Source organism: Gadus chalcogrammus, chromosome 12, assembly GCF_026213295.1.
Source record: "Gadus chalcogrammus isolate NIFS_2021 chromosome 12, NIFS_Gcha_1.0, whole genome shotgun sequence".
Lineage (NCBI taxonomy): Eukaryota > Metazoa > Chordata > Actinopteri > Gadiformes > Gadidae > Gadus > Gadus chalcogrammus.
In genome coordinates this window covers 28,591,825-28,615,807 of record NC_079423.1, presented here as the reverse complement: position 1 = coordinate 28,615,807, position 23,983 = coordinate 28,591,825, and the positions used below count along the sequence as shown (strand labels likewise).

The following is a 23,983-nucleotide window of genomic DNA, read 5'->3' as shown; positions in this document are numbered from 1 at the left end:
TCTCTTTCTCTCTCTCTCTCTGTGTGTCGTCTGGTGATGGAGCCCACCTTCTCATTGTTGTATATACCTGTCTACCATACTGTAGCCCTCTCCTGTCCGTACCCCCCTCCGTTCCACCTTGGGGGTGGGGGGTGGGGGGGGGGGGGGTCCTCTCCCTCTTATCCATGTGGCGCTTGAGGTTGATGTTTGATGAACGTTTGAATTGCTCTAACTCTGCTACCATCTTGTTTGTCGATGTTTGCTTGGCTCCAACGGAGACACACGGTGAAACAACCCCCCCCCCCCCCCCCCCCCTCCCTACATGAGCATCACCACTCAAAACAATCCCAGAAAACACACGTCACCTACAGCATGCACAGTTTGTGATGCGCACGATTTCAAGTCAAATCTATTTATCTTTTTCTTTTGGCAAACAAATTTGCCGATGAATAAAATACCAAGTCCCATGTCAAAGTTCTCAATCAATAACCCTGATACATGTTTTCTAAATGGCTGGTTTGTAGTGCAATCAACCAACTATAATCAACCCATTGTAGTGCAAGTGGGTCGAGGTTGGGGGCTGTTTCGCTGCGTGTCTCTCGGCCTGTTTTATGTCTGCTCACAAAAGCACTAATGTCTTGTTTTCAACCAATCGCTCATTGATAACACGGACCACACAAGAGTCCACGCCACAGTAAGTAACAGTGTCTGTTCAGCTCTCTCCCCCTCTCTCATGCGCCTGTCTGATTTCCTTACCTGCGTTAGTGTTCTGCTCTCATCTCCATGGGTAATCTCCTGCTTTCATCCCCCCACTCTCTGTGCTCCCCCAGCACTGAACTCTTATTTTTGAATCTCGCATATATACATATACACCACTGGCATCCTTCTGCATTTTCAACTTCTTTTTTGATTGTAGCGCAGTAACTTTTTCTGGCTTGGTTGACCTGATACATAACATCTTCATTGATTCAGCCAATAGTTTCTCATCAAAATGGAGTTGCTTTGATGTTGTGTATGAAGTGTTTCAAAACCACCGATCAAAGTTACAACAAGGACATGCTTGAGACAACGGTTTTGTTTGCTTGTTTACAAAAAGTGAATTAACTTAATCTACCTTGGTCTATTGAATTTTTGCTGTTTTAAACAAATGTGTTTTTGCTTAACTAAGTTGCCCTGAGCAGAATGCCAAATTTAAATGCTTGCACTCAAACTAATGCATTAGTATATGAAACAGTAGTGTAATAGTCCAATACAGACTGACTCAATCTCATGTATTAGTTGAATGTTTCTGCTCCAACTAATGCATTAGTATCTGATGCAGAAATGTAAACAATGCACGCTAAATCAAACTAATGCATCAGTGGTTGATGCAGTAATGTAAAGAATGCACGCTGAATCAGACCAATGCATTAGTGTCTGGTGCAGTAATGTAACCCAGGAGGTATACGGTGCACACTGAGTCCCGGGCGCCCCACTGACGTGGACCCCCCCTTTCTGTCTCTCTCCACAGTGGCAGTCGGAGGAGGCGGCCCTACCTGTACAGGAAGAGGGCCATCCATCGCAGCCGGCCGGCCCACTCCTACTCCCTGGAGGAGAGCCAGGGCAGCTTCCGGGAGGCCTTCCCGCCGCCCCCTCTCAACCCCTGTAACTCTTTCATGTCCAGGAGGGAGCGGCGGCGACGCATGACCATGTCCGTGTGGGAGCAGCGGACCAGCCAGCTGCGGAGGCACCGGCAGATGTCCAGCCGGGAGGTGCTGCACAACAGCACCGGCGGCGAGGAGGCCAAGGACGGAGCCGCCGCCGCCGCCGCCGCCACGCCGCCACCGGGGGTACTCCCGCACCCGCTGTCCGTGCACGGCAAACACAACCAGAGCACCCCGCTGGGCAGCCTCAAGCACCTGTCCGCGGCGGACCCCCTGGCCTCGCCGAACCCCCCGCCCCCGGCGGATCCCACGGGTCCTTCGGGCGAGGCCCTCGCTCTCTCCCCCCCGGACGCCCTCCCGGCGGGGGCTGCGGACGCCGCGTCGGACCGCGACGACGCGGCGTCGCGCCCGGAGCCCCCCTTGGCCCTGGCGGTGCCGGACCGCCGCCCGAGTCGGAGCCGGCGGCGGAGAGGGGGGGCCACTACGGCCCCGTCAACGGGTGCCGGAGCCCCATGCGGAACGGCGAGCGGCGGCACCGCGCCGCGAAGAAGTTCCGCCCGCCCGCCGCCGCGGACGCCCTGACCCCGGAGATGGCGGGGGGTCACGGCGCGCCGGTCAGGGGCCGGAGGAGGGGGCCGGGCAGGGGTCAGGGGGGCCAGCGCTCGGCCAGCAGGTCCGTCAGCCGGGAGCGGAGGTCGAGGAGCGGGGGGGAGGAGGAGGAGGAGGAGGAGGCCGGGGGGGAGAAGCTCGGAGGGGGGAGGTGAGACGCGCTGCCTCCCGTGGGTCTTCTAACCTTGTCCATCTCAAACATTTTCTGAGATCTGAGATCAATAAGATGTCACCGCACATTGTTGGTGTCCTGTAAGCTGCTTGTGATTTCTTTTTAGACATTTGGTCTACAACTGCCTTTCACACTTGATTGTCCCGTACAAACATCCAAACAAGTGGAGTAAAGTATTGATCGATCGAGTGTTGATTGATTTAAAAGTGCTGCAGGAATGCAAATCACAAAAAGAATATACAAAGTCCCATCCCATGCGTTGCAGTCACACCCAGTACAGTATGACTACACAAACAGTCTCACTGCAAGGGCCTTCAAATCTGAAGCTCAAACGTGAACACGCTGCATAAACCTCCTCCATATAATGTCTGCGTGCGTGTGTCTGTTCCTACAGACCAAAGGGAGAACACAGTTCTGACCCAGGTCTGTCAGAGGGCCAGAACCAGACCCACGCCCCCTGCCCTCAGAACCAGGGGGGCCAGGCAGAGCAGTGGGAGCCCCCCGGTCTCCGGCCACCCTCTCCCCCTGGTGATGACAGCGGAGGTCCCGACCACAGCGCCGCCCTGTGCCTGGACCAGGACCAGCTGGGCTCCAGTGTGACCATAGACATGCCCAACGTACACTCTGCCATGGAGCTCTCCACTATCACAGGTGAAAGGCCTGATTGTAGCACCTGATTGGTTGATTGACTGTATTCGTGACTGTATTTATCAATGGTGTTGTACAATTTGATTAATTGGTTGGCGCTGGGTGATTTATTGTTTACTTTATTGTTTGATTTGTTTGGTTTTGTCATTGCCTTTTGGTGGACTGCTGATTGGTCGGCAGTTGATTGGTTGGCTGTTTTAGTTATTGGTTCATTGATGAATTGGTGTAGTAACTGATGAATTGATGAATTGATTGTATCTTTAACTTATATTTAAGTTAAAGATACAATCAATTCAACTTTTACCCCAGTGTTCCCCATGTCTTGCCTGATTGTTATCACTGTTCCACTCGCTATCCTCCTCCATCCTCCTCCTCTCCTCTGGTCTCACCTCTGGTTCACCCCCCCCCCCCCCCCCACCGCAGTGAACAGTAAGGATTCGGAGGGCTGTCCGTCAGAGAAGGGGGAGACGGAGGACAGCAAGCCCGTCAGCACCGTCCCCCCTAACAGCATGTTCATCTTCAAACCCGACAACCCGTGAGTCACCGGGGGCTCACCGTGAAGGGGGGCTCTGAAGGGGGGGCTGTGGTGGCTGCTGCTCTGAATCGATGGTTCTATGAGTAATGTTACGCCCATGTCGATTTATTACATTTTTTACGTTTTCTCTTGAGAGGGTTTTGGTTTTCTTAAAATGGCGTCGTGTCAATTGTGTTTGAACAGCCCAGAGTCACAGTTATCGTGTCAGTGGTCTTCACAGGACCACATTACACAACACCCTCCCACCCTGGGGGCCCAAAGTATCCTCCCCAAATCTAAAATAAGCAGAAACCTATTTATTTTATTAGATAGTAATCTCTCTCTCTCTCTCTCTGTTCAAATTAATTCAATTAAAAAATCTCTCTCTGTCTCTGTCTCTGTCTCTGTCTCTCTGTCTCTGTCTGTCTGTCTGTCTGTCTGTCTGTCTGTCTGTCTGTCTGTCTGTCTGTCTGTCTCTCTCTCTCTCTCTCTCTCTCTCTCTCTCTCTCCCCCCCCCCCCCCCCCCCCCCCCCCCCCCCCCCCCCCCCCAGGGTGCGGCGGGCCTGCCACTATGTGGTGAACCTCCGGTACTTTGAGACCTGCATCCTGCTGGTCATAGCTGCCAGTAGCATAGCACTGGCAGCCGAGGACCCTGTTGATACCGCCTCGGGCTGGAACAAGGTGGGGTTCTGTTATGTGCCAGCGGATCATTGTGAACACCTGCCTGTAACGTTTTTGTATGCTTTCATTCCTCAAACAGTTGTTGTTCAAATGTCCTGGCAACAGGAACATGAGGAACATAAAAAGCACTTTGTCCACAAATTCCCTCAATCGGCTTCAACAAATGTTGCTCTTTTTCTGTGTCTCCTCAAAAGTCTTGTTGAAAGGAAATAGTTTCGCTAAATGTGTGCGTGTGTGAATTGGCTGTGTGTGTTTGTAAGAGCCAGCATTGGGGACTAAAACCGTGTCATTGTCATGTCATTTTACAGGCGCTGCGATATTTTGATTATGTGTTTACTGGAGTCTTCACCTTTGAAATGATTATCAAGGTTGGTATTCATGATGGGTTGCATGCTTGGTGGAGTTTAAAATTAACTTCAATACTACGGGGGAGCGAGACAAAATATTATGATTTAGATTATACCCTTGGGCTAAGTAAAGAAGAATATTATACAACATCAATGGTGTTAAAAAAACCAAAAAAAAATGTTTTTTAACAATTTATAGACTGCATGATTATTTGGATAAAGGCGTTCACATAAAAGCTAATCCTTTACACTTACATTTACATTGAGGGATTTAGCAGCCGCTTGTATCCAAAGTGACTCACAATAAGTACATTTGTCAAAAGAAAGAGAAACAATATATCTCTTAACAGACAGAACTCCTTACAGAGACAGCCAGTTCTGACTTCAGATGTACATTTCCCTTCACATCACGGTTGTCTTCTCTCCTTCGCTCCCCAGATGATTAACATGGGTCTGATCCTCCACGACGGCTCATACTTCAGAGACCTCTGGAACATCCTGGACTTCATCGTTGTGATCGGAGCGCTGGTGTCTTTCGCCCTCACGTCAGTCCCCAGACTGCGATGTCTTCATATTTATCGGAAATTCTTTCCATATTGTTAAAGTGGCAATCGAATCAAAAACGATTTCAGTTTTCGTTCTCTTTGGCGGCATCTTTGCATTCATTATCTTCATCGATACAAGATAAATAGAGATAGTAGTCAAGTAAAACCCGCATTTATATCCGATGTGGCCTTCGGTCGGGGAGGGGAACGTAGCGAGGTGGGGAGGTAACTACTAATTAACTTCATGTTTCACTCACTGAGTCTAGATTGCAATTACTTTGCCAATGGCTGAAAGACATTTGTTTGCATGTACAGTATTATAACTGCCCTGTGTGTGTGTGTGTGTGTGTGTGTGTGTGTGTGTGTGTGTGTGTGTGTGTGTGTGTGTGTGTGTGTGTGTGTGTGTGTGTGTGTGTGTGTGTGTGTGTGTGTGTGTGTGTGTCTCTCTGTTTCTTTCTTTGTGTGTTTCTCTCTCTCTCTCTCTCGCTCTCGCTCCCTCGCTCTCTCTCTCGTCTGTCATACCTTAATGATGTGGCTGGCGTCCTTGTGGGACTGACCTCCAGCAATGTGTTGGGGTAAGGTGACAATGCAACAGAAAGACACCTACGTTAAAAGTCCTTCACCATTGAAAATGCTTTCAGACGTCGAAGGACACAGTATAATCCAACGCTAATCAAGGTGTCTGTAAGCCATTCGACGTCGTGAGGCTTAACCTTCTCACCGTTCTTCTGGGCAGGAACAATAAGGGCCGGGACATTAAGACCATCAAGTCTCTGAGAGTTCTGCGCGTCCTCAGACCGCTGAAGACCATCAAGAGGCTCCCTAAACTCAAGGTCAGCAGCATCCCTCTTCTGTCTCCATCGTTCTCTCAGTCATCGGTATTCCTGTCAGGGTGCAAACCGAAAGGAGCGTGTGTGTGTGTGTGTGTGTGTGTGTGTGTGTGTGTGTGTGTGTGTGTGTGTGTGTGTGTGTGTGTGTGTGTGTGTGTGTGTGTGTGTGTGTGTGTGTGTGTGTGTGTGTGTGTGTGTGTGTGTGTGTGTGTGTGTGTGTGTTTATTTGTGCGAGCGTGTGTGTCTGTGTGCACGTATGCTCAAGGCTAGCTTTAGGCTAGCCTTGAGCATTAAAAATATTGTGACAAGCACCCACTCTTTTCACCAAGGACCTTGGTGAGACGCCTGAGACAAGCAGAGAGTCTGACAGACAGTCAAGGTGGTAAACAGACATCACCCGAGGATAAACAGTGAGGAGGTGGTGGAGTAGAAGGAGGACGAGCTGGGAGGATGAGGAGTAGGGGCGAAGGGGCGAAGGGGTTTGGCGGGGAGGAGAAGGGGGGAGAAAAGAGAGGAGGAGGGGAGGAGTTAGGGTGGTGGGAGGGGAGAAGAAAGGGGGGGAAGGAATGGGGGTGAGTGGAGAGGAAAGGATGGGGAGAAGGAGGGGACAGGAGAGGGAGAAGGGAAGAGAGGAAAGGGGAGGAGTGGAAGGGTGAGGAAAGAAGAGAAGAGGAGTGGGAGGACAGGATAGACATATTGGATTGGATCGTGTAGCATCCATGCATCTTCTACACCTCGACACACCAAGTGACCCCCCCCCCCCCCCCCCCCCCCTCTGCTGTACCCCCTGCTCTCCAGGCCGTGTTCGACTGCGTGGTCACGTCTCTGAAGAACGTCTTCAACATCCTGATCGTCTACAAACTCTTCATGTTCATCTTCGCCGTCATCGCCGTGCAGCTCTTCAAGGGGAAGTTCTTCTACTGCACCGACGGCTCCAAGGACACGGAGAAAGACTGCCAGTAGGACCCGGCCTGGGGTCCTCCCCTTCTGTTGATCCCCATGTAGACATGGATTGGATGAGTTTAATTTGTGATGGGAATTTGAATGGATTTACAAGCACACACGTACTCTCATACACAAGCACGTACTCATACACGCACACAAACACACAAGAGTGCGCATCGTCTCAGGAGGAAGAGCGGGTTCTCTGGCGACCGGACGGATGCTGGTTCGATCCCCGGCTCGTCCTAGCCGAGTGTTGAACTGTCCCTGAGCAAGGCACCTCATCCTGACGAGCTGGCTGTTGACACCGCCGTCTGTGTATGAGTGTGTGTATGAATGTATGAATTTTAAAGTGCTATGAGTGGCCACTCGTTAGAAAAGTGATAGATAGTTTACCATTTAGTCTATTTACACATCGAACACACACACACACACACACACACACACACACACACACACACACACACACACACACACACACACACACACACACACACACACACACACACTCCTTGATGTAATCTCTACCACATTGTCTTGTCTGTCCAGGGGCTACTACATCGACTACGGGAAGGACAAGAAGGAGGTGAGGAGGCGGGACTGGAAGAGACACGAGTTCCACTACGACAGCGTGGTCTGGGCCCTGCTCACCCTGTTCACCGTGTCCACCGGGGAGGGATGGCCGCAGTGAGTGCCCGGCCAATCGGATGATCCACCGTGTTTTTCCCCATATCTGGTTTGACCAATCACGGTCAAGGCAAATGTTAAAGGAAACAAATTGATATTCTTTTTGATATAACCTTTTTTTTTAGGGAGGTTTTTTTAATGTAAAGGTTGTGGTCTAATGAAGTATTCCTTGATTAGGCCTTTGTAATGTAGGTTCATGAAAAGCATGTGAAAGGCTGGCGTGATGTGTAACCATAAGACACGGGAAACAAAGCATTTAGTCATGCATGGGGAGCTTTTTACGACTGGCGGTAACTATCCCCTGTTGATAGAAGGTTGTTGTGTTATTGTGAGGCAGGGTTATTGGCTCATACCTTTAGGAGTAAGGGTCTCTGCTGTCTCACGGGTCGACCAGCAGAAGAGCTTGTTGACATGATAACTTTCTGGCTTCTATGACACAGCACCGTAATGTTGCATTTAGAAAACGGCTAAATTATGGTGGAAGTTGTACAAATTATATCGGCTGCGGTCTTCCCTACCTTCACTCTCAGATAAATGAACGGTAGTAAATGTACAATTTGCTTTATTTTTGTCTAGTTTTATCAACTAGAAAATCCTGCCCTGAAGCTATACATTGAAAACTGAGATGATACCCTTAGTTGAAGTAGAACATCAAATCAAACTTTATTTACAGAAATATAAAGGGAATAACAAGTGAACTTGCACGATAAGAACAAAAAATTTGCTTACAATAATGGTGTGTGTGTGTGTGTGTGTGTGTGTGTGTGTGTGTGTGTGTGTGTGTGTGTGTGTGTGTGTGTGTGTGTGTGTGTGTGTGTGTGTGTGTGTGTGTTCAGGGTTCTGCAGCACTCTGTGGACGTGACGGAGGAGGACAGAGGACCCAGCCGGGGCAACCGGATGGAGATGTCCATCTTCTACGTCATCTACTTTGTGGTGTTCCCCTTCTTCTTCGTCAACATCTTTGTGGCGCTCATCATCATCACCTTCCAGGAACAGGGGGACAAGATGATGGAGGAGTGTAGCCTGGAGAAGAACGAGGTGAGGAGACACACACACACACACACACACACACACACACACACACACACACACACACACACACACACACACACACACACACACACACACACACACACACACACACACACACACACACACACACACACACACACACACATATTCACATGAACACACACACGCACATGCACAATTATAGAAATGCACACACACATATGCACACATCATTTTATTGAGATAAATGGAAATGGAAAGTATAGTATCAGAATAAAACAATTTTTTCCTTTTCACTGATATTTCCCACTCATATTTGATCATTTTAAGAGAGTATTTTCTCATCATTATTTATTCATATTATAAAACCCGGCATTACGATCTAAAGCTATTTGAACTCTTTCGACTTTCAGTTTGTTTTGCTTTTCCCTGCTGTGGCCCTTTCATATCGAGTTCTTATGAGTGTGTCTGCCGTCTGTCGTACCATATTAGCTTTCAAGCAGTGTAAACCATGGCCAAACAAATAAACAACTGAAAAAAAAAAAACAGCTCTTTGGTCAATAACATTTATTTTTCTTCCCTTATAGAGGAAAACAGAAAGTAAAGAAAATGAAACGCTCACTCTCAAAAAAACAAATCTGTTCCTACAATCTCTCTCTCTCTCTCTCTCTCTCTCTCTCTCTCACTCATTCACTCACTCACTCACTCACTCACTCACTTTCACCTCTCTGTCTATGTCTCTCTCCCACTTGCAGCGGGCCTGCATAGACTTTGCCATCAGCGCCAAGCCGCTGACCAGATACATGCCCCAGAACCGCCACACCTTCCAGTACCGTCTCTGGCACTTCGTGGTGTCGCCCTCCTTCGAGTACACCGTGCTGGCCATGATCGCCCTCAACACCATCGTGCTGATGATGAAGGTGGGGGGGAACGAGTGAAGACCAACGCCGTTAAACACGATGTATTCTCAACACTATAAACGGAGTACTGTCGAATGTTGAGGGGATGTCAGAACCATAACAGGGGCCTCGTTAAGAACGATGCAGGTTAATCGATGACTTCTTTCCCCCGAAGTGACTCACGCTGAACAGGAAATTATTCTGAGCCCCGTTCCCGTCACACTTGAAGACGATGGGAATGACCAGAGAAAACATTATTACTGTTAAGACACGACGACGAATGTGTGTTAACGCTCGCATGCTCGTGAGGCCCCCTCAGTCCCCCTCCCCTGGGCTGTGTTGATGTTCCCGATTCATCTCCGTGGATCATTTGGTGGAGATTCTTCCAACAGTATTGACTGAGAGCCCACAGGCTCTTACTGGGGACCATCAAAGCACCACAGAGAGTTTCTATTATTATTAGTATCCGATCTGAATGATTATAAAAACATGAACATAATAATATTACTTTATTAGTAATGACCTATTTCTGCTTGTTCTTTACTAGTGGTTACATCCCCCGGCCCCTTGACAGGCTCTGGAGCTGGAGCCGTGCTGTGACTCAGCGCGTATTAAATATTGATCGATAATAGCCCGCGGCCCCCTCTTTAGCATGGGCCCATTAAGTGTGGCTGATGCTGTAGCCGCCCCCCCCCCCCCATCCCCAACCCCACCCCATCCACCCACCCACCCACCCAGAAGAATGAGTCCGCTTATAGTAGCATGGGTCAGACGGGCTAAGGCTAAAGGGACTATTTCTAGGTGTGAAGGAAATGTTCCATCATGGCGGAGACTCATCCGTCTTGTTGAGCCGTCTCTTCTTAAAGGTCTTCTCCCGCACCGCACTGCATTTCTGTTCGCTTCTCCTCTCGTTCTCGACGTAGCAGTCTGTTGTCTGCTCGCGGCGTGAACTCTGACGTGGCTCCGTTCTCCATATAAACAATGATTAAATGTCATTTTTTTATAGCATGATTTCTTGTTATGATTCCCCCCCTTAAATCAGTGTCGTCTTGTGAAATGAGGACCATTCCTCAACCATTTTTTTTTCATACTATCAACTTATCACATTGGCAAGATTTAACTCCCTGAACTGAAATGACGGCAATGTTACTGAAAAACACAAAAACAACTCCTTAATGGAAATGTATCGCATTGTAATGTGTTGAATGGCACTCGCATTGTGTCCTATTGCATTGTATCCTATTAAGTCCTGTTTGTATGCTGTGTGTCGCAGTACTATTCAGCCCCACCGGCCTACGATGCGGTCCTGAAGCACCTGAACACGGCCTTCACCGTTCTCTTCTCCGTCGAGTGCATCCTCAAGATCATGGCCTTTGGCTTCCTGGTGAGATAATGAGCGAGCCCCTCACCCCAGACTCCTCCAGAGGGGTTCCCTGTAGCGGTCAAGTGCCGTGTGTATCTGAGATAACCCTTCCCTCCCCTCTTCTCTTTGTCTCCTGCAGAACTACTTCAGAGACACCTGGAACATATTCGACTTCATCACCGTCTTGGGAAGCATTACGGAGATCGTGGTCATGCAGGTACTCAATGGAGAGAAATTCATACCATTGCCGATTGATTTGGAAAATATGATCAACATAATACATAAAATATTAAAACCATAGTCTGCCTTTTCTATTGCTCTAAGGCTGTTATAAATAGGGGGGGGGGGGGACCTTTCCATGTTTATATGTTTATATGTTCTCCCCGTGTTCACGTGGGTGTTACATGCAAGTTAAACTCCTACTCTGCCCGTTACCGAGCCAGAAGCAGCGGCCTTGAGTGTGCCTCCCGGTGCTGCACTTTGTGGCAGGCCTGGAGGGTCAGAAAACCGCTTCTATGATAGCCTCTTCTCTTTTTTAAACAACTCATGTCGACCTCTCTTTTTCCGCGTAACTACGTCATGAAAATCTTTTACAATCTGTCCATTTCTCAAACGATACCGTCCCTGCGTTCACATCACATCTCTCCCCCCGGTCGACACCGTCGTCCGTCCGTCCGTCCGTCCCGCACCCCCTGTCTCATCTGCAGTCGGACGACACGTTCAACATGAGCTTCCTGAAGCTGTTCCGCGCGGCGCGGCTGATCAAGCTGCTGCGGCAGGGCTACACCATCCGCATCCTGCTGTGGACCTTCGTCCAGTCCTTCAAGGCCCTGCCCTACGTCTGCCTGCTCATCGCCATGCTCTTCTTCATCTACGCCATCATCGGCATGCAGGTCAGAGAGCCGACGGAGGACTAGCGCGGGCGGGATCAGCGTGCGTGCGTTTTAGCAGTCGCCGCGTCCGATGGAGATGTGATGACGAGGGAGGATATAATCGCGTTGTTAAATCAAACTGAAAATAGGATCGCTAAATATGAGATCGATGCTCTCAAGACGCCTCCATCAGCCTCTTATCATCACTCCAGATCCAGCTCTCTCACATACATTGGACGCCTGATAGGGGATCAACGCCCATGTTGAAACACAGTGCAAAGAGGGCATTCTGATTACAAGTGGGATTCGAAGCTCTAATAGTGGGGATTTGAATGGCAGGCGACCTATTAGGTTACTATTCAGGAACACAAAGGCTGGCACCTGAAGGCTTTTAGCCTATTTGCTCACTGAATGCATTAACAATGTGTTTGCATGTGTGTAAAACCTAGGTTTGTTGCACCATCAATAATGGATGAACTTTAATTAAAGTGTATTCATCTGCATGCACCAGGTGTTTGGGAACATAAAGCTGGATGAGGAAACGCATATCAATCAACACAACAACTTTAGGACCTTTTTCGGTGCTCTGATGCTGCTCTTCAGGTACTGTGGCTTGATCTTGTCATATTATCATGTTCAGATGCAAAACATAAATCTTTTAAAGGTTAATGAGAGACACAAGTGATACCTTTAATTAGTAGATAGCTAATAGTCAAAGTTTCATGTGCACTTAATAATGTTTTTCAAGTGCAACCGACTGCCAAGTGCTCTCATAAGAGCTTAAGGTGTGTGTGTGTGTGTGTGTGTGTGTGTGTGTGTGTGTGTGTGTGTGTGTGTGTGTGTGTGTGTGTGTGTGTGTGTGTGTGTGTGTGTGTGTGTGTGTGTGTGTGTGTGTGTGTGTGTGCTTGCGTGTGCATGCTTGTCTCTGTGTGTATGTATGGGCGTTTTTGTCTGTGTCCGCGTGTGTCTGTGCGTGTGTGTGTGCGCGTGTGTCTGTGCATGCATGCATGAATGTGTGGGTGTGTGTGTGTCTGTGTGTGCGCGTGTGTCTGTGCATGCATGCATGTGTCTGTGTGTGTGTGTGTGTGTGTGTGTGTGTGTGTGTGTGTGTGTGTGTGTAGGAGTGCTACAGGGGAGTCGTGGCAGGAGATCATGCTGTCCTGTCTTGGGGGGCAGCGCTGTGAGCTGCCCGCCTCTCATACTCCTGCGCTGCTGACCTCCGACCAGGAGGGGGGCTGTGGGACCGACTTTGCATACTTCTATTTCGTCTCCTTCATCTTCTTCAGCTCCTTCCTGGTAAGGCACACAGCCATCTATTACTACCTAGAATCAGGTTATTTGACCTTTTGTTTTGTGTGTTTTTCCATTTATACTGCATTTTCAGTATTTAATCCTTTTGTACATTTCTTTGTAGTTGTAGATTAACTTTATTAGTTATACTTACCTTCACCCTGTTTCTATTCACATTTCTGTTAATGTTCAAATCATTCTTCACTAGTCAAGCCGTGTAATGAATCAAATCAAATGAGAAATCAATAATCTCAGCAATCACTGATATTATGTTGATGTATTTTCGGTAGCGTCGCACAGTCTCTGCAAACCGTCAGAATACCGCCATAGACAGCTCTTCTCCCCTGCCTCTCTGACGTGGGCCTTCTGTCCAGATGCTGAACCTGTTTGTGGCGGTGATCATGGATAACTTTGAGTACCTGACCAGAGACTCGTCCATCCTGGGCCCTCACCACCTGGACGAGTTTGTGCGCATCTGGGGGGAGTACGACCGGGCTGCGTGGTGAGCCGCCATCTTGGAAACATTATCACACTTTAGTAATGCGGATATGAAAAAATGCAACTTGGGTTCTCGGATAAGTCCTGCTTTATAAATGCAAGTGAGGATGATGATGGTGGTGATGATGATGAAGTCGAAGATTTTGGAGGATGGATGAAGATGATTACGATGATGATGATCACTATTTAATGTAAGGGATAAGAAACAGCGAGCCAGTCATGATCGCAAAGTAAAGGATGACCCCTGATAACTAACCTAATATTAACATCTCTAATCACCCTCAAGGGATTTATTTTTGTGGTAATGACAGGCTCGAGGTACATTATCCCGCTAAAAACACGGGCGATTAAACATTTGTCACAAAATATAAAAACCAAAAATAGTTTTATTGATTAAAAAAAGCTTTTTTTACTACTGCTCAAAAAAGCTTTGAAATCGCACCCATAGCAAATAGTCTGTTATACATTGCAACGGTCTGTTAAACTTAGCAACGTTCTGTTATACATAGCAACGGTCTGTTATGCATAGCAACGGTCTGTTGTTCATAGCAACGGCCTGTTAGACATAGCGGTGATGTGGTATAAAGTGCAGCGGTTTGTTATACAGACGCAAGAGACCAATCAGAATGGAGTAACAAAGCCTTGGAATACGCTGTATTTAAATAGTAAATAATTATCAAACCTCAAATCTATGACTCTACAAGCACAAAAGGCACAAGGCTGTATTTTGTATCAGGGCGACAGAGTCTCTATGACTAGGATCATAGAGACTGTCTAAAGACCCATACTTGATTATAAATGTGCACATAAAACGGTAACATGCAATGATATGTTGAGGGGGAACGTTAAGCAGGGTTGGAGAGCAATGGTGCTCAACTAGATTTTATCTGACCCTCCACCATGGGACTCAAAGGAAAGTGACACTTTAAAGGCCATTCAAACTATAGAGATCGAGATGTCCCATCCCAGCCTTTACACTGTACTGTAAGCCCTACAGCTAGGGATGCACCGAATATTCGGCCACCGAAAATATTTGGCCGAAAATGGCCCATAATATTCGGTTTCGGCCGAAGGAGTAAAAAGGCCGAAAAAAATACACTGAATAAATAAATAAATAATTGTTTTACTCATTTAATTAAAGGTACATTGTTCATTGTTGCTATAAGGTCTGCTGGAATGTTAGAAAACGTTCAGAGTTAAATAAATATTTTGTATCAAATTTGTAATTGATTTTTTTTATTCAATTAGCAAGACAAAAAAGTTTATAAAGGACATTTAATTGTTTGATTTATGCAATGGTGAAAAATTAAAGCAAAATGAATGAAAAACAGCAAAAGCCACATTCGGCATTCGGTTTCGGCCAACTGTTTCAGTATATTCGGTTTCGGTTTCGGCCAAGAATTTTCATTTCGGTGCATCCCTACCTACAGCTGTTCTCCTCGTTGTGCGTCCTGGGGCTTCTGTGATGGTCTGACAACTAAAACCCCATATGTTCTTTCCAGCGGTAGGATCCATTATAAGGAGATGTACAAAGTTGTGCGCACTATCTCACCTCCCCTGGGCTTTGGAAAGAACTGTCCCCACAGGGTGGCATGCAAGGTTTGGTCCTACCCCCCCCCCTCCCCCTCAACCTCTCCTCACCCCCCCCACACCCCCAAACTCCTCCTGAGCCGACCCAGCAGCATCCCCCAAAACGACATCTCCTCTCCTCTACCACGAGTGAACAGACCCCTTCTGCCTCTCTCTCCTCCGTTGGGATCCTTCATTCTTTACCTGCTCCTCTTCCTCCTCCTCCTCCTCCTCCTCCTCCTCCTCGTGCCTTCCTCCTCCCGTTAACTAACTGCCTGAACCCCTAGGGCTGGTGTCTCCTCCTGGGTGAAAGAATGACAACGATCCACTCCTAGGGTACTGAGGCACAGGACATCCCGATGGCACTCAGACCAGCGATTTGCGAGCGAGCCTCAGAGCGATGAAATGCTTTGAGTGCTTTGAATTTCAAACGTGCTTTGGTGCAAAACGTTTGGGAAGCCCTGTGCCTTTCTACCTGAGGGATTGGGCTTCAGACTGGTGCTGTGTTTATGTGTGAATGCATATAAACACACACAGACACACAACAACACAAAAACACACATACACACAAACAAACACACATAAACACACACACCAACACTCACACATACACCCACTCATACACATACACATGCACACCAACACACACACACACACACACACACAGACATGCACATGCACACCAACAGACACACAAACACATACACACACAGACCAACACACGCACACGCACGCACGCACGCACGCACACACACGCACACAAACGCATACATGGACACACATGGACACACACACACTGACACATACAGCATATCCTACCCAGGTAAGTATGTGTACCAGATCCGAAGAGACTGTCATTCCTGTGTTCACCCTGTCTTCGGTTCTTTCCTTTCCAAGACTTCTATGCCGCGTTGGCCGCATAGAAAGGATACAGTCTGTGCTTTAACTCCTCCCTCCCCCGACTCTCTCCTCCCTCTCCCTGATGACATGAAGTAATCCTTTTCTCTTTTATCTTCTTCCTTTATGTGCCCCCCTCTTCCTCTACCCTTCCTCTTCCTCTCATTTTCCTCGGGAATGCAACCCATGGCTCCTTCACCCTTTAATTTCTCCTCTTCATCCTCCTCCCTCTCTCTTCCTCCCCCCTCCTCTGCTCCTCCTCCTCCTCCTCCTCCTCCTCCTCCTCCTCCTCCTCCTCCTCCATCTCTTGTGGCTCATCCCCATGACTCCCTGGCACCCCCCAGTGGTCGTATCCATTACACTGACATGTATCAGATGTTGACCAACATGTCGCCACCTCTAGGCCTGGGCAAGAAGTGCCCCTCCAAGTTGGCCTATAAGGTAGACTAAACGATGGAGACGGATCCAGGCACTGTGTTCTCCGTTAGGACCAAGGACAAGCACTGTCGTGTTGTGTTTCATACATCGGATATGGCGGCTTGTTTTCTCTGTGGACTCTACGACGAGATAATGCTTGTTGTGACAGTATCATGTTCAAGTGTTGTTACTTTGTCTCCGTGAGCAGGAGAGGAATGCTGTAAGCGTTACTTGGCTGTTTGGCTTTAAACGCTTTGCATCTTTATGGACATCTAAAACAAAGTAATATTTGTTTGTTTGTCGTATCTGGGGGGGAGTAAGCTTCATTATAATTCAAACGTTTCAAACGCAGTATGGACATAGGTCTAAGTGGGTTAGTGGTTGGACTTCTAGAAGCCATGCAAAAAGACCAGACGTTAGCTGTCCACTGTGGTTCCTCTCTTCCATTCACTCTCCTGCGTTCTGTGTGTTCAGTGTGTTCCATGTGCATGCACCTCTGCATGCATGTCTACCATGAGAATGTCTCGCACGCTAATGCAAGTGATCTCTGTGGCTTGTTTGTCACTGTTGTAATTGTTGTTGTTTTGACTTTACAAAGCCAGTCGAACCCCTAAATGTATTTGATGCTATCCATCACATAGAACAACATGCATCACATAAACACACACACACAGGCACACAAACACACTCACCCTCTGTAAGGCCTGCTGTCCCCTGACTGCGGCCCTTCTGCCCTTCACCAGAGGCTGGTTCTCATGAACATGCCCGTGGACGAGGGGATGAAGGTCCACTTCACCTCCACCCTCATGGCTCTCATCCGCACCGCCCTAGAGGTCAAGATAGCCAGAGGTCAGCGGAAAGAACATCCCTCATCCACAACACGGAGATCTGTGAACACTGTGCAGAGTAAACTGGAAACCAATGCATTATGCAGGATCTGCTACATCAATGTTTGTGTCTTTGTGGTGTTTGTGTGTCTTTTTGTTTCTGTTGCTGTGTGTGTGTGTGTGTGTGTGTGTGTGTGTGTGTGTGTGTGTGTGTGTGTGTGTGTGTGTGTGTGTGTGTGTGTGTGTGTGTGTGTGTGTGTGTGTGTGTGTGTGTTTCTGTGTGTGTGCCTGCGTGTGCGCGTATGTGTGTTCGTGTTTCTGTCTGTGTGTGTGTGTGCATGCGGGTGCGAGTATGTGTGTTTGGGTTTCTGTGTGTGTGTGTGTGTGTGTGTCTGTGTGTTTGTGTGTTCCTGCATGTGTTTGTGTTTGTGTGCGTGTGTGTGTGTGTGTGTGTGTGTGTGTGTGTGTGTGTGTGTGTGTGTGTGCGTGTGTGTGCGCCGTACTGGCAGGGGGTGAGGACCGGGGTCAGATGGACATCGACCTGCAGAAGGAGATCGCTGTGATCTGGCCTCACGTTTCCCAGAAGAACCTAGACCTGCTGGTTCCCATCCACAAAGGTGACGACCAACATTCCACACACCCTACCACGCTGTACCAATCGGTACAGTAGGTGGTGGGAGTCATCGTCCTGTTGACCTGCTTATGAGTGTCTCACATCTGTTTCATTGCAATAGTTTATCAATGACCATGTCCATTGGGGGGAACGGGAGTGCAAGAGACACTGTTGCCCCATGTAACTCGGTTCATTGGATTCTTGCTAACGTTGAGTACTGCTGTTTGGCGTGTGTGGTCTCCAGCCAGCGATATGACCATCGGGAAGATCTACGCCGCCATGATGATCATGGATTACTACAAGCAGAGCAAAGCCAAGAAGCTCCGGCAGCAGCTGGAGGATCAGGTGTGTGGGCCTTTTGAACCTTGTTTGATCGAATCCCCTTTAAAATAACCCTCATTTCGACATGACGCTTAAGGTAAAGCTAAGTGTTGTGTTAGCCATGAAGTAAACATAAATATACACGGATTCTCCTGCCTAAAATACTTGTTTTTACATAATCTTTGCTGCATTTCTTTGCTGGTGGGAATGTTTATTTTTTTTATTCAATTTGACTTCCTCTCCCTGGACAGAAACACGCTCCGATGTTCCAGCGTATGGACGCGTCCTCTCTGCCGCAGGACATCCTGTGCAGTGCCAAGACGCTGCCCTTCCTAACGCACAGCGCCGGATCAGCCCTGTAACGCGGCCATCTTTTAACCCCTATTGCTTACAGAGTTTTTAGGAAGGGATTGTGGGTGGATCGCTTATGAAGCGAAACCTTTCAATCCATTTGGCTGTTGCTGTTAATCATGAGTCATGGTGTGTGTGTGTGTGTGTGTGTGTGTGTGTGTGTGTGTGTGTGTGTGTGTGTGTGTGTGTGTGTGTGTGTGTGTGTGTGTGTGTGTGTGTGTGTGTGTGTGTGTGTGTGTGAGAATCTCTGTATCCTTTTATTTTCTTTCTAATCCCCTTTCCCTCCTCTCTCCCTTTCTCTCTTTCTGCCTCCGTTCCTCTCTCTATCACTTTCTCTCCCCTCTCTGTCTGTCTGTCTGTCTGTCTGTCTGTCTGTCTGTCTGTCTCTCTCTCTCTCTCTCTCTCTCTCTCTCTCTCTCTCTCTCTCTCTCTCTCTCTCTCTCTCTCTCTCTCTCTCTCTCTCTCTCTCTCTCTCTCTCTCTCTCTCTCTCTCTCTCTCTCTCCCCTCACAGTACCAGGGGAGGTTTTGTGGCCCTCAGCCCCATCTCCCCTCAGGACATGTTCCTGCAGCGTCCTTTGTCTCACGCCCTTGATAAGGAGGAGGAGGAGGACTACCGCCACCCACCCTACAGACGCTACCACCACCCCATCCAGCAGCACCCCCACCACCACATGCACACACTGGTACTGTGCTCGGTGACAGACCTTTTGATTCCGCTTCAAAGCGACCGACTTCTGCAACACGCGTAGAGATGTGGTTGACATTTAGAGAGCTCTTATTGTTGGTCTTATTTGTGTTGACGTATTATTTTGGTTTTAAGATCATAGGAATGAACACATTTGCTATTCCCCAGCATCAACAACGTCTTTATAAAATGCACCTTGAACTGCCGCACAGGTCTGCGGATCCTGAAGAGAAGTCCCACAAATTGCCCCCCAAAAAAAGATGACAGAGAAGAACCGAGACGCAGTGTAAACAGACACAAACGTCACAATTACTGTCAAGGTTGCCTTCCAACCAGGAAAGACATCAAGGTCCGACCGCCATTTCCCCCTTATTTATAGCGATTTGGCAGGAACACATTGCGGTCAGGGGAACCTTCTAGGTTGGAGCGCACGACTACAGAGATCCCATGGTGTTCACACTGGGCTCTCTGTGATCCCCCTCGTCTCTGTTGTGTGGTTCAGGTACCCGAGGTGGTGGAGTACGACAGGGTGATGAAACAGACTGCCGCACAGGACCCCGCTGCTGTGGTCAGATCTCCGGGGAGGACTGCCTCCATCCGGGCCTCCTCCATGCCCAGGCTGGCTGTGGTGGACCCCCAGGTAGCCACCGTGGGGGGGGGGGGGGGTCCATGGTTTGAGGTCCAGGGCTCGACCTTAACACTCATCCTGTTGTTTGAATGTTGGAATCGCTTGAATCAGAAATCAGTTAGCCTAAGCCCTTCCTTAGGAGAGTTGCTACCAAGAGATATGCAGTGTATTTTATTTAATTGATTTCGAGTTGGTTACTCCAAGCCGCTATGCCTCCCGTGACACTGCTGCTTGTGTGTTTGTGTGTATGTGTGTGCGTGCGCGTGCGTGCGTGCGTGCGTTCGTGTGTGTGTGTGTGCGCGCGTGCACGTGTGTCAGTCGGGAGCAGCAGCAGACAGTAAGCTGATGAAGCGCTCCTTCTCCACCATCGGGGACCAGTGTGTGAACGGCCTGTGGCAGGAGGAGCACTCCCTGGAGAAGATCAGCCCTGACTGTGCCTACCGGCCGCGCCAGAGGAGCTACCGAGGTCAGACACAACGCATTCTCACCGTCTACGGAGGATTCAGTCTTCACAATAGAATAATCTCAATAATAATAATTATGATTATTATAAAAAGTGTGATTTATATAGGGCCATTTGATAAACCCAAGGTGTTCAACAGTGATGAGGAGAAAACAAAAACACCAACGGAAAACAAAAATTGAATTAAGATAAGTGACTTGGGCGAGGAGATGGGGCTTCAGCCCGGTTCTGGATGAGGGGGATGGACTCGACATGGCCGATCCCCGCAGGAAGTGAGATCCATAGGGCGGAGGCAGCAATCAGCCACACATTTCCGTGTTCAGTACTGTGGTAAAGTCAAGTGTGTTACCTCATGCTGCTATCCATTTGGATGGTAAGATTTGCGACTTTACCACTTCGTACATCCAAATGGATAGCAGCATCAGTCCCCCCTCATCACAATAACTGAGGTAAGGCTGCACAATAGCATCCCTATCTCAGCCACGGTGATTATTCACGGTGCTCGGTCTCGCTAGTGCCGGACCTGGTCCCTCCTCAGCGATCCAGGCTTTTGTTATGCGACCCAGAGGCTTTCTGGGCTAGACATTATAATCAGTAGGAGACTTTGGTGTCCCTGGGATTTCGCAGGGCCCAGAGTGACCCACAAAGAGGCCGGGGCCCACGAGAGAGGCCGCTCAAAGGAACGCCGCCACCTGCTGTCGCCTGACGCGTCGCGGTGCAACTCGGAGGAGCGCAGCCAGGACCAATCCAGCGAGAGGAGGCGTTCCCGCTCGCCCAGTGAGGGGCGGGCGAGGGACCTGCAGAGACAGGTCGGTTGGGCCTCACGTATACCACTCCAAGCGGTTCAACCGCTTTCGGCTGTGTCAACAGTTTCACTTTCTATATCTATTATAAATAACTTTCATGGATTGTCCTTTCATTTATTAGAATTTGAGATTAGGTTATTTCCTGCTTATTTAAAGTCCTCTGAATGGACTCAGTGTTTGTAGGTTGCTATATCAATGAGATAAGGATAGCAATTCAATAAAAAAGTGGAAGTTACTGCACCATTACATCCCTAAATTCTCCCTTTGTTGATGTGTTCAGCTCAACAGTGGTCCCCTGTAGCCTAAGGTAAGGTAGTTTACCTTACTGGTGGTTCTCTGTAGCCCAGCTGTGGTCCTGTTTAGCTAACCGCTAACTGTTAGCTAACTGGTGGGGCATGGATCCTGAGTCGTACCTCCCCCAGAGCCCCTCATGAGCACAATGTGTGCCCTCGCGTGTACTGCAAGACGCTCTGGGTGTGGAGGCGTCCACCCACCGGCCCCCCTGCTCCGTGTGCTCCGCAGGCCGCCGCCCCCGGCAGCCCGGCCCACTCGGCCACCGACGGCGGGACGCCGCGCGGCCGGCGGCAGCTCCCCCAGACGCCCTCCCGCCCGCGGCCCTTCATCTCCTACTCCCCCCTGGTGTCCCGGGGGGCCGACCCGTCCTCCACCCCCCCGGCGGCGCCCTCCTCCACCAACACCACCACCACCACCACCACGCAGCCCCCCCAGGACCACCACCCCGGGGGCTTCGTCGAGGGCCCCTGGAGGGCGGAGCGGGAGGGGGGTGCTCACCCAGCTGCAGCGGTGGCGGCGCCAGGAGCGGGGTCGCCTCCCTCCGGCCCCGAGGGTCCCGGCGGCGGCCCCCCGGCAGGGCTCCACTCCTCGCCACACCGCTACATCTCGGAGCCCTACCTCCCCTTCCACCAGGGCCCCCACGGCGGCGGCGGCGGCGGCGGCGGGGGGGCCGGGGGGGAGGCGGGCGACGGCGAGGAGACTCTGACGTTCGAGGCCGCCATAGCGACCAGCCTGGGCCGCGCCAACGCCATCAGCTCGGCCCCCCAGCTCAGACACTCCTGGCAGGTGCCCAACGGCCACTTCATGAAGCACCGCGTGCAGGCCAGCGCCGGACAGCCGGTGAGCGACACGGACGAGGACGACCGTTGCTAAGGACCGGGAGGAGAAAGACGGGAGAGGATGGAGAGGAGAAGGGTAAGGCGCTGAGGTCCGGGTCACCTGCCGCTGAGCATCTTCCTCAGCCCCTCGGTGCCTCTCGCTGACTGGATGATGTCATTGCTGGCGGTGTAAACACGGACAGTACTGTGTGTGTGTGTGTGTGTGTGTGTGTGTGTGTGTGTGTGTGTGTGTGTGTGTGTGTGTGTGTGTGTGTGTGTGTGTGTGTGTGTGTGTGTGTGTGTGTGTGTCAGTTTGTGGATGTGTGTGTGTCAGTTTGTGGATGTGCGTATGAATGTACCAAAGTTGAAATAAAAAATATGAATAAGAACAATGCCTCAACGGATAAATATGGAGAAGGACTCAGAGTTAGGTTTGAACGTGCTGTGGTGATAGAACTAAAGGTCCTGGTAATGAAATCATGGGACTGTGGGGGAACATATGGTTTGTATAAAGGAAGAAACGAATACCAAAATAAATCAAGAGGGACATAAGTAATTTTCTTTACATATTTATTATGTCTTATCTATGAATTATCATGTAATATTTTCATTTATTTATTATTTCAATTTGCTTGCAGATATTTATATAGTTTGTTATCTACAAATACCTTTTATTTGTTTATTTGATGAGGCATCGACTCATTAATTACTTAATTTATTAATGTATGAAATTCTGTGACCCTGTGTATGTGTATCCTGTGTGTGCTTCCTAGCAGCAAGATTTCCAAAACAAAGAAAAGGTTCAAACACATACTGTGCTGTAAGTCAGGGGTTTGGCACCTTGCGTTCCCACACACACTTGAAATGGTGTCGACGGTTGTTGGGACATGTGCATTAGGATTACAACTCACGGGTGGTTTAATGGCTTGTTGGACTTGAGGGACAGCCTACGGCGCGTTGTGTGTTGGTGAACATAAAGTAGCATGTGCAATTAATGTGAGGAATGTATTTTAACTCCAGGTGAACCAGAACGTTGTTGTCGATGTTACCTCCAGCTGGGCGATGAAAGGGGTTTGGTTTTATGGGTTTCATTAGTGTCAACGACCATGGAAGTACAGTTACTGTCAACAAAAACGGGACGATAATACATGGACTTCCACATGGTGAGAAGAAACGCTTCAAACCACCTTTACAACATGAGCCCCAAGGAGCTCTAATAAACCCTGAAGTGGTGGACATTGTTTCTCCTCTCGGCCTGTGTTTGACGGACGAATTGACCGCATCACGCAGTGTCATGCTGCGTAGCGTGGGTGAGGCAGGGGAGCACGGTGGCACTGTAGCATTGTAGTTATTATTTTTGTATCTCCAAGCACCTCATCTCTCGCCCCAGCGCCAATGGACTATAAAATGACACCCCCTACTACACGAAGATCATGCTTGGCCATAGTCTGTTCAGTTCTGGGATTATAACGAGCAAGACCAGGGCTGCCACTGCTTCCACCTGATGATCAGGCAGACTGCAGAGTCCTCACGCTCCTGTTGCTGGATCTGTCAGCCCTCTGCCCTCTGTCAGTGTTGTGAGTGACTGGGAGAAAGAAGAAGGTCCTAATGCAAGAGCCATTCTCTCTTCTTGGACCTGGAGTCTCCGGGGTGGTTTCGGTCATCCGTTTGACAGGCTATGATCATGTGTTGAGGGAATTAAATTGCAATTTTTTTACATGTAGTGCAAAACAATTTCACCAAAATTACTAACAGGACTCACT

At 49.1% G+C, this 23,983-nt stretch overlaps 1 protein-coding gene across 1 annotated transcript in view; it reads left to right on the top strand.

The window, feature by feature from the left end:
• The window catches only part of LOC130392803 (voltage-dependent R-type calcium channel subunit alpha-1E), a 46,450-nt gene extending 24,175 nt beyond the window's left edge, over positions 1–22,275 (top strand). The window contains exons 7-37 of the mRNA XM_056603296.1: positions 745–766; positions 1,490–1,935; positions 2,037–2,382; positions 2,798–3,054; positions 3,475–3,586; positions 4,117–4,246; positions 4,555–4,614; positions 5,032–5,138; positions 5,702–5,713; positions 5,875–5,971; positions 6,767–6,927; positions 7,460–7,597; positions 8,434–8,635; positions 9,364–9,528; positions 10,781–10,891; positions 11,010–11,087; positions 11,578–11,763; positions 12,254–12,345; positions 12,864–13,038; positions 13,407–13,534; positions 16,341–16,437; positions 17,157–17,262; positions 17,750–17,857; positions 18,098–18,198; positions 18,426–18,532; positions 19,038–19,209; positions 19,714–19,851; positions 20,158–20,305; positions 20,930–21,111; positions 21,631–21,912; positions 21,955–22,275. Of these exons, the coding sequence (XP_056459271.1) occupies positions 745–766; positions 1,490–1,935; positions 2,037–2,382; positions 2,798–3,054; positions 3,475–3,586; positions 4,117–4,246; positions 4,555–4,614; positions 5,032–5,138; positions 5,702–5,713; positions 5,875–5,971; positions 6,767–6,927; positions 7,460–7,597; positions 8,434–8,635; positions 9,364–9,528; positions 10,781–10,891; positions 11,010–11,087; positions 11,578–11,763; positions 12,254–12,345; positions 12,864–13,038; positions 13,407–13,534; positions 16,341–16,437; positions 17,157–17,262; positions 17,750–17,857; positions 18,098–18,198; positions 18,426–18,532; positions 19,038–19,209; positions 19,714–19,851; positions 20,158–20,305; positions 20,930–21,111; positions 21,631–21,912; positions 21,955–22,275 (4,787 nt within the window). The remainder of the gene's footprint in view (positions 1–744; positions 767–1,489; positions 1,936–2,036; positions 2,383–2,797; positions 3,055–3,474; positions 3,587–4,116; positions 4,247–4,554; positions 4,615–5,031; positions 5,139–5,701; positions 5,714–5,874; positions 5,972–6,766; positions 6,928–7,459; positions 7,598–8,433; positions 8,636–9,363; positions 9,529–10,780; positions 10,892–11,009; positions 11,088–11,577; positions 11,764–12,253; positions 12,346–12,863; positions 13,039–13,406; positions 13,535–16,340; positions 16,438–17,156; positions 17,263–17,749; positions 17,858–18,097; positions 18,199–18,425; positions 18,533–19,037; positions 19,210–19,713; positions 19,852–20,157; positions 20,306–20,929; positions 21,112–21,630; positions 21,913–21,954) is intronic.
• The last annotated feature ends 1,708 nt before the right edge of the window (positions 22,276–23,983 follow it).